General features: G+C 40.9%; 1 protein-coding gene across 1 annotated transcript; it reads right to left on the reverse strand.

Moving 5' to 3' along the window:
• Positions 1-1,742: 1,742 nt before the first annotated feature.
• On the reverse strand, positions 1,743-12,413 carry cpb2 (carboxypeptidase B2 (plasma)). Its single transcript, XM_088646263.1, has 11 exons — positions 12,274-12,413; positions 10,213-10,300; positions 9,753-9,877; positions 9,211-9,319; positions 7,212-7,313; positions 5,958-6,056; positions 5,199-5,309; positions 4,482-4,572; positions 3,504-3,706; positions 2,953-3,037; positions 1,743-2,264 (listed from the first exon to the last, which is right to left on the reverse strand). The coding sequence occupies exons 1-11, from the start codon at positions 12,342-12,344 to the stop codon at positions 2,077-2,079; spliced, it is 1,272 nt and encodes a 423-aa protein (XP_088502389.1). The 5' UTR covers positions 12,345-12,413; the 3' UTR covers positions 1,743-2,076.
• Positions 12,414-12,957: the final 544 nt, after the last annotated feature.

Here is a 12,957-nt window from a genome sequence, read left to right on the forward strand (position 1 = left end):
AGGTATGCGCTGAGTCTAATACAGTGTACTATGCAATGCAAATAACTTGAACTGCTCCCAAGGGAATGAATGCAAAACGTTTAAAATAAAGCTGGTCTTAATTACAGTTTATAAATACTTAGTTTGAATAGTGTTTTAACTTTGAGAACCCAGTTGTGTGGCTGAGTTGATGAGCCCAGTGGGGGATTAGTTGAACCCACAGATCCACATTAGTTGGTCCCAGCTCCCGGTAGCACAGTGACCAATGCACCTTAGCGCTTGAAGACGTGCGTTGTGGATATAAGAAAAAATAATTATTGAATTTAAATAAACAACAATAAATTACAAGCGAAAATAAAATCGACACTATATTACGTTTACTGAAAAACAAAATGTTTACATGTTCTAGTTGGTGTACACTATTTGAGAAGTCCATGCTGCCCATCTCAGATTATAGTGTCATGTTGTTATGTCATGTCATGTTGTTCACAGAATGGTCTCTAAAGCTATTTCTGCTGTAAGATGTATAACTGATGTCCCCTATTGCATTCATTACTGTGATCTTTACTTCATGATTAATAGTCCTTCTTGCACACTAGATGGTTGTGTGAGTGGTTTAGGTTATTGGTAGTTTACAAGGTTATTTAGGAGTTATGGACAAGGAAATACCTAAACTGAGAAATGAGAAATGAGAACGATTGTGCCTCTCTGGTCAGGGAGTCACTTCTAATATTTTGACTTCAAAGTCACATTAAACCGCTCTGTGACATCTTAAGATAAGATAAGTGATAAGCCCCATGCAGCTACTGTATTTTGGACAAAAAGTATCCTTTGAGAAAGCCTGTATCAACAGAATATGCCTCTGTGATGGGTTGGGGTCTGAGAAAAAAAAATAAAAAAGATACAGAGACACTTCTCTCCCCCATCTGTTTTTAAACCAGGAACAGAAAGCCCTGCTGGCCTGCTCTTTTTGCTGTGAGTGTAAAGGAATCAAGCGGGCATGCAACCGATATGGAAACTACATGACTGATCATCAGCGTTTTCAAGCTCAGGTTTCTAAAATTCTTCAGTTATGTGTGAGGAGGTATCATCAATGCTTTGCAAAACTTCGTGTCCCTGGGCAGAAGTAGTTTAACTGCCCTGAAGCACAAGGATAGTGATAGATCTGATAGATCTGTAATACAGCTTTATGGACATGATGTTAATGACAAGGAACACCTGACAATGGGTCCACTGCATTTGTTCGGTAAATGTTATGGATGACCTATTTCAACACTTCATATTGGCTGCCCATGTGAAGTCGACCTGTTTTTTTGTGATCATTTTATTGACAGTACTGTGAATTGTTAAAAGACAAGCTTGGTTTTGTCTCTCTAATACGAATAGTAGATAATTCTTTAAGGGACTTTGTATATTGTTGGTTCTTTTAACATGTATTGTATCTCCTGATTGTGACCAAGTCTTTTCCCGATATCTCATAGAGTGTATGAAGACAACCATCAGGGAATGCCTTCTGTCTCTTTTATTCTATTCTAGTGACAACAGCTTATTCATCTAGAACCTCAATAAAGAATTTTCTGGCATGTTCATACAGTATGTACCATAAAAAGTACTGAATATGATTTTTCCTACACTGCTTGTACAGAGTTTTGTGAGGTAGGTTAGTCAGGATTGAGACAAAAAGCTAATTATGATTTGGACATTCAATATCATTCAATAAATTCAGATCTCAAGGGTTCACATAAGGCTGTTATTACACAAGGCATGACTTACCAATTTTATTTTGCAGTTTTTTGCATGACACAAAAATATCAACTGCTCCTGCAATATGCAATGAAGAACAAAGGTCTTTTTATTTTGATGAATAAAGTTAAATATGTTGTTTTATTGCCACTATAGATTTATATAGATGGGTATGTTTTATGAAATATTTGATGTTACCCTTTCTAAAAACAGAAATCACCCTGCTCATAAAGAGTTGGTCTTGCTGTTAATGTAGGGACTTGGTGGCATGATTTTAAAGTACGGTGCAGTTCTGTCGTGGTCAGAGAGAAGGCTCCGGTCCTGTCTCTGAGAGCTCCCGGTGATGACTAGAGCTCATCCCATTTTCTTGACGATACCCGTGGCGATGGACTTCACGGCTGTGAGGGCTTCATTGCAGGCGACCGCTATGTAACTGGGTGGGAGCAGAAACCCGTACTGGCCCCTGTCCCGGAGCTCAAAAGTGAAGGAGTAATCGATCCCTATGTCATACGCCCAGTCGTCAGACCCGCCTGGTGCAAGATCTAATTTGAAATAAAAGACAGAACGAACAGCATTCTCAATACCGCATGACTCTTGGATGAGGCTGATCGCACATTTTTCTCAAAGCAGCTTCTTGAGGAATGCAGTCACTGCCTAACATTCAAGGACTTTTTCTGTCCCATTAAAGAACAGGATCATCTCAGGATTGTCCTGTCAACCAGGATTCACTCGGCTCCTGTCTAAGAATTTTGCACCCTGCATATGATCGTTACAGAGAGCATGAAAGATAACGGATTGAGTCAATTCTGTGAGCTGGCCGTACCAATTGGCTGATTTGGCTTCATTATCTGTGCATGGCTATCACAGCTCAGGTAGTGGTTTCTACACTCTCTCTCTTATCTTGTGTCAGTGGGCCCACTTGTGATGGAGAGGGTGATTCACTCCACACATGACAAAGACTGAACTGTCATCTCCTGACTTTTTACCAGGATACCCAACATGGGTAATGTCATGTGGTGATTTTCTATCTTGGGAATTAAAATCCTTTGGTAGAAACATGCACCTTTGACTCATGATCCATGCTAGATTTGAGTCCAAGGACGTCTGGAAGGAAAAAACTTACAGGAACATTTTGCACAAGAACTTCAGTTGCAACACAAGAGGTAGTGGAGGTTCCTGGAGGTAAAGGGAAACCTTTTACAAAAAATCTAAGACAGCACATCCACTTACAGATTGTTTTTGCTCCAGCGCCATATCTGTAGTGGTTCCCATAATGCCTTTTGATTTTCAAGGCTGCCTCTCTTGCCAGAGTAAACTGAAAGGAAGAGTCAGTTTATAAATTTGTGTTCTGTATTCGAACAAAGTGACTAATTTATGACATTCTCATTTAGGGTTTCACATTTTTCTGTTAGGCATTTCTTTACTTAACTAGTTCTGTTCTTTACTCCTCTGCTCCTACTGTATTCAGTACCACAATCTACTGCCACCTCTCGTTGTGCATATCTTGTGTATTTTTTTATTGTTGCTGGCATTCTGTAAAGTGCTTTGAGGTGCCACCTCTAAAGGCACTTTATAAAATAAATTCATTATTATTATTATTTTGTAAGTGAAGAATCTGCTGTGACAAAACAGAATTGTGCGTGTGAGACAAAATGGTGCAACACATTTCCAAAGCAAGCTTAAAATACAAATTTACTGGGATTGTCATGAAACTGAGCTTCAATCCTATAAACATCCTTTTTTTAAAAAAGCCTCTGTTGATGCGACTCTAAATGACCTACCAGTTCGTTGTGGTTGTCTGCCTGCTTGTAGGTGTAGGAGTAGGGGAAGAGTAGCATCTGAGAGTAGGAGTGGATAGAGATATAGAGCTTCATTATGTGTTTCTTGCTACGGAGGAAGGTGGCCACTGCCTTTGTCTCTGATTCCGACTCGGGGAAAGGCCCACAATAGGTCTCATCGCAGGGCCTTGGTGAGGATCCCTCTGCTGAGAAAGCAAAACAACAGTTTACTTCCCATTTTCACTTTTTCTTTGTCCCCAGCCTACCCTGCCTCTTTGGCCAACTGCAACTGTGAGAGGGTGGAAGGGTCAGAAAGATGGAGACTCTTGTCTGAACTACATTACCCAGAATGCCCTACGTGACTGGCCTGCTGTCCTTGGTCACCTGAGTGGTTGATGCAAAACAGTTGGTTGGGTGACAGTTTAAAAAACAGGAAGGTGGGGCTTGATTGTTTATCTGTTGTCTGGTGAAGGAGAGCCGACCTTCTGATATGCAAGTCGCACCAGAGAGAGAGGGCAGAAATCATCAGACTGAAGCAACAACTGGAGCTTGTGAAAGTTTATGAGAAAGAGACTTTGCTTTGGAGCTGGCAAGCAGCTTAGCTGCCCAGCTGCTTTAGAGAGGAATTGGAGAAGTCCTGTGAGAAGCTCAGGGAGGCTTTTTATTTGCGTTTTTGAGTATTGGACGACTTGTTCTTGCACTGTAAATGCAAGAGCACTGCATCTTTACCTTTCAGCTGCTTTATGTGTTTGTTTTAATTAAGCTTGCCTCCAGATATCCCTATTTTATGACACCCTGTCACACCCCCGACAACATTTTATAAAATGTAACGGCACCCGTGCAGAGGGCCACTTTTTTCAGAAAAGCACATCAAGAAACAATGGGAAAAGGACAAGCTAGACACACACAGACACACCTAGTTATTTCAGAGAGCACGTGAAGTAAGATCACTCTGCAGAAGAAGTCATATTTGTTACTTACTGCACCAGTTTGCGTCAAAGTTCCTGTTCAGATCAGCCCCTATGCAATCACTGTCTTCGTACTGCGAGCGATTCTTCCTCCACATTCGATTCTAGTCAATAATAATAATAATCATAATAATAATAATAATCATAATAATAATTGCTTACACTTATGTAGCGCTTTTCTGGATACTCCATACAAAGTGCTTTACAGGTCATGGGGATCCCCTCCACCACCACCAGTGTGCAGCCCCAGCTGGATGATGCTCCAGTCCTCTCCCCACACACCAGCTCTCAGTGGGGAGGAGAACAGAGTGATGAAGCCAGTTCAGAGAGGGGGATTATTAGGAGGCCATGATTGGTAAAGGCCAGGGGGAAATTTGGCCAAGATGAGAGCACTGGAGTCACTGCAGTTTTTCACATTTGAATTCTACTTTGTCATCCAAATGACTTGATAAAAAGGCATACGATCTGAGCGCAAAATCAAATTGAGTTATTTGTCATTCATTTAAGAAAGAATGAATAATAAATAAATAAAATGTTGTATTGTTAAATGTAGTGGAGAAAAACAGAAAAAATCATATTGATAATGAAACATTAATATCAGTATGAAATGTCAAAATGTGCTGTATGAATCCTTTTGTCATAGTTAAGAAATATAGTCTTCGGAATATGTGTCGGTTAGCCCTTTGTTATGATTTGTATTAGTATAATGTCTGGACTGAGAAACACTCACATTTGTCCAAGTGAACAAATACCCATCAGGGTTCAGCACTGGAAGAATATAGATATCCATGTTGTCAAGAATTTGGGTAATCTCAGGATTTGTATTATAAAACTGAATGACCTATGCATAAAGAGAAAGGAAAGACATTAAATAATTAAAAATGTTATTAGTCACATTTAAATTCCTTCTAAATAGACTCAACACTGAACCTAATCTGATACAGAGAATAAATGCTTGTAAGTATTAAAAGGGTAAAAATACAAGTACTTTTATTTGCTGTGATGCTCCTGTACTGCGCTGTGTGTAGAAAATATTAACAGTGGGACCTTAAACAGGGTATAAAACCAGACAACTCTTTCACAGCTCTTGTGTTTGAAAACTGAAATGTTGGAGGAGCTCAAAACTATACTGAATAGGCATGTATTTCATTCTAGATGTACAATATGTTTTTTGATTTCACGTTTATAATACATACCTTGATCAAAATTCAAAATGTCTTGGTTTTGAAGAAGACTGCTTAAATCTTCTATCTCCCTAACTGTTTTTTTAAAGCCCAACTGCCCATACGTAATGCAGTCACGTTGCATTCTAACTGTTTGGTCCACTATTCCTATTTTTTCATAAAAATATTTATTTTTCTTAATTAGACACCTGTCCTCATAAACTCTCAACTCAATGTTGATGCTGTGCTTAAAATGCAGTTTCGTGCAGGAGCTGATCTCTTGAGTAAACGTCTGAAGTGACGTCGCAGGAATGCTGTGTACTCACATACTGAACAAACCACAGACAGAAGGCAGGAGAGATCCACTCCCTGGCATGGATCCCACAGTCCATCCACATTGCTCTCGAGGGGTTTCTTCCTGACAGCTGAGAATTCGCAGTTTCATAAATGCATGAACAAGCGACACTATCAGTTTCACTGAACTTAATCCCGCTGGAAAGACCTGGAGTGCTCATTACTTTCTACCCATACTGTGAAATTAGCCTGACGACAAAGCTGGCACTGTTGTATGGGCATTTCTGATTTACAAGTAATAGGTTTATTCCATGCTGAAAAAAAGAAGAAAGAGAACACAACGTTTCGGCCATGGAGCTGTCACCTGAAGAAGGCTCCACGGCCGAAACGTTATGTTCTCTTTCTTCTTTTTTTCCAGCATGGAATAAACCTATTACTTGTTCCTTTGCAGCCTACGCATGCTGACGCAGCTACCCACCTGAACTATTTCTGACTTACACCTAAACTATTAAATTAATTCCCTACACATACAGTATATAGCACGTTTCTGGAAACTACACTCAAAGCGCTTTACAGGTAATGGGGATCCCCTCCACCCCCACCAGTGTGCAGCCCCACCTGGATGATGCGCCAGAGCGCTCCCCACACACAAGCTCACAGTGGGGAGGAGAGCAGAGTGATGAAGCCAGTTCAGAGATGGGGATTATTAGGAGGCCATGACTGGTAAAGGCCAGGGGGAAATGTGGCCAGGATACCGGGGTAACACCTCTACTCTTTTTGAGAGACGCCCTGGGATTTTTAATGACTTGGACCTTGGTTTTACATCCCACCCGAAGGATGGGCCTTTTTACAGTACAGTGCCATCAATATACTGGGGCATTAGGACCCTCACAGACCGTAGGGTGAGCGCCCCCTGCTGGCCCCACTAACACCTCTTCCAGCAACAGCCTCAGCTTTCCCAGGAGTCTCCCCTCCAGGTACTGACCAGGCTCACACCTGCTGAGCTTCAGTGGGAGGAAGTTGTAGTTTAAAGCTCAATGAAAATGTAACCTGTAACATAATACCCTCAGAGAAGTATAGTTCTACAAATGAATAATAAAAAAACAAATAGCATTGAAGAATAAGAGAGAAAATACATATACTACTAGTAGGAAATTGTTGATTATTACATAACATTCTGGAAAACATTAAAAAGATTTCATAGTGTAATTATTAATACTTATTTAAAATATATTTAATTTCAGATACAGTGACATTAATTTATTTTAGAAATCACCATTTTTTACCTTTAAAACGTAAAGGGGACGCTTTTCAAATGTTGAGCCGATCAGTATGGTCCTCACCAGATGTGGATTGTCTTGAGCCGTTTTATTTATCCAAGAGTATATCTGACAAAAAGACACACATTTTTATCAAAACATCTTTCCGCATGCCATCACTATAAAATACAGATCTTAAAAAGTCACAATTTAATGGGGCTGCATTCAGGAAATGTGAATTGGACAGCAGCAGTCAGAAATGTTAATCTGTATCTGTACCTGCGTACTGAATCTATACAGTACATCAGTTTATCTGTCTACATCTACTACAACCTGATACCTACACCATATTGATAAATATAAATCCACAAAATGCTGATATTATGTAAATAAATGTGTTTTTTACAGAAAACTCAAAGATTTGAAATTACATAAATATTCATCCTCCTTTGTTCCAGTACCCCTACATTAGTCCAGAAAAAGCACAGTTTGAAAGGTTACAATTACTGTAATGATTGCTGTTTGTACGTAATGTAGCCACCTGAGAAAGCCACATTTCAACTGTCGGCACCTTGGAGACAGACCATAGTAGAAATATAAGTTTCTTCGCAAAAATGAACCAGCATAGAAAAAAAACACTCCGAGTCTTTATCAAATTTAACAGTACAGTCGCCGTGTAGGAGATAGAGGTCTACAGACATAGAAAAATGTGTACCCCAAATTTTTACTCGTCCTTTTGGGTTCGGCGAAGTCAGTCTTGAGGAAGTGGATTGAACATCACACCACCCCAGCACTTGGTAGACTGGCGTTTGGTTTGAGACGCCACTGTGAAGCCAACAGTATCTTTGAAAGAGCTGCCAATGTGTTTGTCAGGATATTGACACAAAAGAGGCCTTTACTAATCTTAAAAAAATAACTGAAAAATCTCACGAGATACAGAGCAGACTTGTGGAGGAGGTTCTCTGTTAATATGAGAGAAAGAATTTATGAGATCAGCATCATGTTAAGGAGATGCGTCTTCTCAGATGTAAGTAGTAATGTAGTCAGGACTGTCAAGTAATGGATGGTGTAATGATGAGGTGATTCCTAGAGGAAAATCTACTAATCTAAAAGTGGAGAATTCAGGTTTCAGCCGGACAGGGACCTGAAGCACAAAGCCGAAGCCACACTAGAGTGCTCTGGTCTGGGAAGAAGAGAGAGAATGTCCTTGAGTGATACAGGTAAATTCCCGACGAATCCAATTGAGTCTGTACAGTGAGGCTTGACAATTGCAGTCAATCAACTCTCCCCAGTGAACTTGTCAGAACTGCACTGTCCCACTGCACCAGGTTGGTAGGGGCCTGTGCAAAAATATTGACAGCAGCATTGTAACTAGTACTGTAGCAGGGCGGGTTTGAAGGAGTTGCGGCGAACGCTGGTAAAAGCCGATGCCCTGTTTGCAGGGGCAGAGGCGCTGGCGGGAGGTCAGCCTGGAAGGTTTTTTTTTTAAAAAAAAGGGGGCAAAGAAAAATCGCTGCCTGTGACAGCAGGATCCAGACTGGACTAGAAAAGAGAGCCGCTTGTGACAGGGGGTCCAGACTGGACAGCGCTTTCTTAAACGGCACCCACAGCTGTGGCTCATCCAAAATGAACCGCCTCAGCTGAGGTGGTCAAGACAACACGTAACCCTTAGCCAAGGGCTCTGCCTCCACACTGAACACACCCTGCGTAGTGCCACAGCACCACGGGCTGACCTACACGAGATGGGAGACTGAATACTTATGCAATCAGTAAATGAAACCTGGTGCACCTTTCTTTGCAGGTTTTGCAGACATCCAACTTCCATCACATATAACAGTGTTCAGTTTTGAAATGGAAACCTGTAATAGCTGAATAGTCTGACCCTGCGTGATGCACAATTTTGTTCATTGGAGAGCAGTATATCGAGACAAAAATTTCTGCCAAAAATGTTTTCCACGAGGGGGAGCAGCAGACACATTTTAATTCAGCACAGACGTGAGAGAGAAGTAAAGTAAAGCTTTCCTACCTCATCTAAAGGATGATACCTCTCATAAAATGACACGGAACTCCGAGGGTCGTTTGAATCATTTTTAGTCTGCATATCGATCAGCTCCTGGACATTTTCCAGCAAGACCCTGAAAAGCCAACACAGACGGGTAAGACCTGACAAAGCACGAGAAGCATGTGTGGCTGGAGAGCTACAGCAATGTTTGACTTTCAATAAAGACATCTACATCATTTCACAGCTATACATACAAGAATATTTCAATTTAATACAACTTACAGACCTTGTAGAGATGTGATCGTGTTATCTCAATCATAGATTATCAATTTTATCTGAAAGGTAACAGGTCTGGCATAGACAAAGTCCACGAAATTCACTGATGAATATTATGGAGCATAGCTTTCTTTCCCCAAGCCCTTTTTTATGATAAATGCATGTTGAGAGATGTGTAAAGCTCAAGAGAGGAAGAGCAATGAGTCGAAAGCAGGCACAGTTTCCTCTAACACATCCGCTGCATCACACTGACCAAAAGCATTTCTAAACCAATCGATGAATTTACACACATGTGCTTAACCCCATTCTGATGCAACAGCTCTTTAATCCTCTCCACACTTGAGCCAGGAATGTAAAGGTGTGTTTCTGTGCCAGCTTTAATGTTCTGGGGGGAGTCTGGCTGCCACAATACCACCTGCAACAAGAAGAGCAGTCCCAGTGTTTGGTAGAGAGTACACACTCGTTGGCTTGCTTAAATGATAAAACCAGGGAGTTCCAGCACTTCAAGCAGAGATCGTGCTTGAAGCAAAGGGTTATTTGGACTTGTCAGCTTTGGACTTAGGCCACATCCCACCTCTTCTAAACTTGATAAACTATTTAATTTAAGAAAGGATCATTTTGCACCATACTGTACAGTAGTTAATGCATTTTTTCTCTCTCACTTCTAGGGTTAGGTAAACCATACAGATCAGGTCATTCACATTCACATTGGTCAAGTGCATGAATGCAGGGTGTTGTACTGTATATTACCTCAGGGTGGCTGGACACGTTCCTGATAGTGGCAGCTTCTTCTTCCGTTGCCACAGTAATTGAAAAAACTTTATCAGATGCTTGATTCCTGTGTGATAAGATATAGTTGCTTCAGAGACATGCAAAATAGAAAAAGCTAACAGCTACATCCTCCTAGCGGCTTACAACAGCCCCAGTCAGTAAATCTTTCGACTTCCTTTAGGTTGTAGTTGGTTGATTGTCATGTTGGGCTTCAGGAGTAGTAGTACAGAAGCTAATTTCTATACGAGACAAAAATAAAAACCGTTCTCAGCTATGATGTTCACTTCACTCTCTCAGCATGCACTGACCAGAGTGACTGGACTGAAAGAAGGGATTTAGACTAAGAACTTGCACTAATCAGAATAACTATTTTTTTTAATCAGATATAACAAATACATTGCAATGCAAGAATGAAAACACTTCCCCGACTCCCAGTTACTCCCCTTCTTCCACCCCCATGAACTCCAGAAGTACAAGAGCAGACAGTGGCAGCAGGAGCCCCTTGGCACTACGCCGAGAATGTATCAGCCGCACCTCCCCAAGGCTCCTCTCACCAGCGCTGAGGGCCCTGGGCTGCGAATCCACCGTGTGTATGATGGCAGGACAGGCCAGGCTCAAAAGGAGAAAAGGGAGGGTAGTATTTCGTACCCTATTTTGCCTGTTATGCCTTTCCGGCACTTAGGGGCAGCAACATCCTGTTGCTGTTATCATAACATTTTGTTTTTACGGAACAGGGCTGTTAGCCTTGTGCCCAACCTCCAACCCGGAGGACCTGGTGCCCGACATGGGACCCGCACCCACTACCCTGAGATTATGAGTCTCGTGCTCTACTGACAAGAGCTAGCCGGGCCGCAGCATCTTTTAATCTGAAGGTAAATCAGCTCTACTGATCCACTGTTGCTGATTTATGGTGATTAGAGTTATCACTTAACGTGAGTATTGAGTGAGAACAGGACCTATCCAATCCAGAATTTAATGGACGTAGAGGAAGACACCAGTGTCTAGAATTTAACCATCTCTGAACAAACCAGAAACATGGAAAATGGTGCTAACGTGTCACATGATATGCACTCATCTCCTACCAAATGGACAATAAATAGAGGAAAAGCTTCAAATCTCCTATGAGGTGTCAAATGCGCAGAGGGAACTCTGTGCAACAATGTAAGTGGATCATCATCATCATTAGGACTTGTGGATGCAGTGGGTCATTTTTTCAGAATGGGAAAATAGAAAAGACTCCAGTCCAGAGTGCTGAGGAGTCGATGGAGAGAAGAGATCACAAACATACACTGGGACTAAACCATTTAGAGCTTTAAAAGGGAGAAATGGGAATCAAATTTAACCCTGAACACCACAGCAGAGAAGCTTCGTGGTTCATTGGGTTTAGAGATTCACAACAATTCAGGATGGAAGTTGGAAACTATTGTGATCTTTTACTAAGAAATAACAGTAAAAAATAATAAAAGTGCAATCAATTATTGTCATTATTTTTTATGGAAAGGGTGTAAGTACCTATTCCTTATAATTAAAGAAACACAAATGTGTGCAATGGAAATCAATTCATGTTCTATGAGTATATTAAATACATTAAAAGCTGGTGAAAATTCTAAACCAAAAATATGAAACCCGATTTGAGGTCACAATTGGCTCTTTATCCATCCTTTGATATTAGAATGTCTAGAAATCTTACCTGGACCAAGCTGAGATTGGTGTTATACTGTACTTACTCCCTGTTAAAAAAAATGACTTAAGGGCTGAGCTCGAACTTTGCTCAGGGAGTATCGATTTGGCTCTAACCACCATTTGTTACTGCTATATAACAGACAATAGCCTCTACTGTTATCAGCTTTTTACAGAGTTAAAATCATTGTCATTCTCTAGCTTTACATCACAAACCATCTGGTAAGGTCCAGTTGTGTATTACAAAGCATATCTACATTTTAGGACCTTCATTCAGGATAGTTTATATCTTCCAGAAGATTTCCAGGATAACCTTCCTTTCTCAATCAGCAGTTATAAAATCAAGACGACTTACAGTACCTTGTCGATGTGAAAAATCCATTCTCGATAAGAAAAAACGCCAACAGAGGAGCCACCAAAAAATGCTTCATTTTCAGTAGTGGTCTCAACCTCAACAACAGATTCAAAAGTAATGAGTTACCCACTTGAAAGAATCATATTGATTCAGGAGAAGAGTTGTTTGTCTTGTGGTTAAAATTTAGTCATATACTTTAGAATGACGGCAGTGGTTCCTGAATATTTTTTAGTCCTGGAATATAGGTTTCGTGTGCTGTTGTTTCATCACACGGGCATCAAACGAGGTTTTTGAGAAGAAGCGGCTTTATAGCTCATAGTGCTTTTAATGGAAACCAGACCTCATTGTGACATAAACCTAACTGGGAACTTTTATAACCACGTGTCCAGGAGATGAAACAAAGAACATAGCCAGCTGAGCAAAAAACAACAACAGGATGGACAGATGCTAGTCTGTTTGTGACTGCGAGGGATCTGGAAACACACGGCCAAGTCATACGCGATGAGCAGCAGTATCCCACTAGGATACCCAGGGACACAAGAGGCTTGAAGTATCAAGAGCCCTTTACTATATTTTCCTCTGACATGTTCGGTCAATATGTTTCTTCTGATCTGAACGCTTTGACAGACAATGTGACATCTATTCTGTAATGCTACCATATCCTATACTTATAAAAAAGACACATCCCG

Source organism: Lepisosteus platostomus, chromosome 2 (assembly GCF_059453375.1).
Source record: "Lepisosteus platostomus isolate fLepPlt1 chromosome 2, fLepPlt1.hap1, whole genome shotgun sequence".
NCBI classification, from domain to species: domain Eukaryota; kingdom Metazoa; phylum Chordata; class Actinopteri; order Semionotiformes; family Lepisosteidae; genus Lepisosteus; species Lepisosteus platostomus.

What these genes read in the sequence shown, in the direction of transcription:
- cpb2 (XM_088646263.1), bottom strand. Translation starts at nt 12,344, where the DNA reads ATGAAGCATTTTTTGGTGGCTCCTCTGTTGGCGTTTTTTCTTATCGAG. An exon ending in GGATTTTTCACATCGACAAG is followed by an intron (nt 10,301 to 12,273) that starts GTACTGTAAGTC and finishes CTTATCACACAG; the next exon opens with GAATCAAGCATCTGATAAAG. An exon ending in GTCCCCTTTACGTTTTAAAG is followed by an intron (nt 6,057 to 7,211) that starts GTAAAAAATGGT and finishes GCGAATTCTCAG; the next exon opens with CTGTCAGGAAGAAACCCCTC.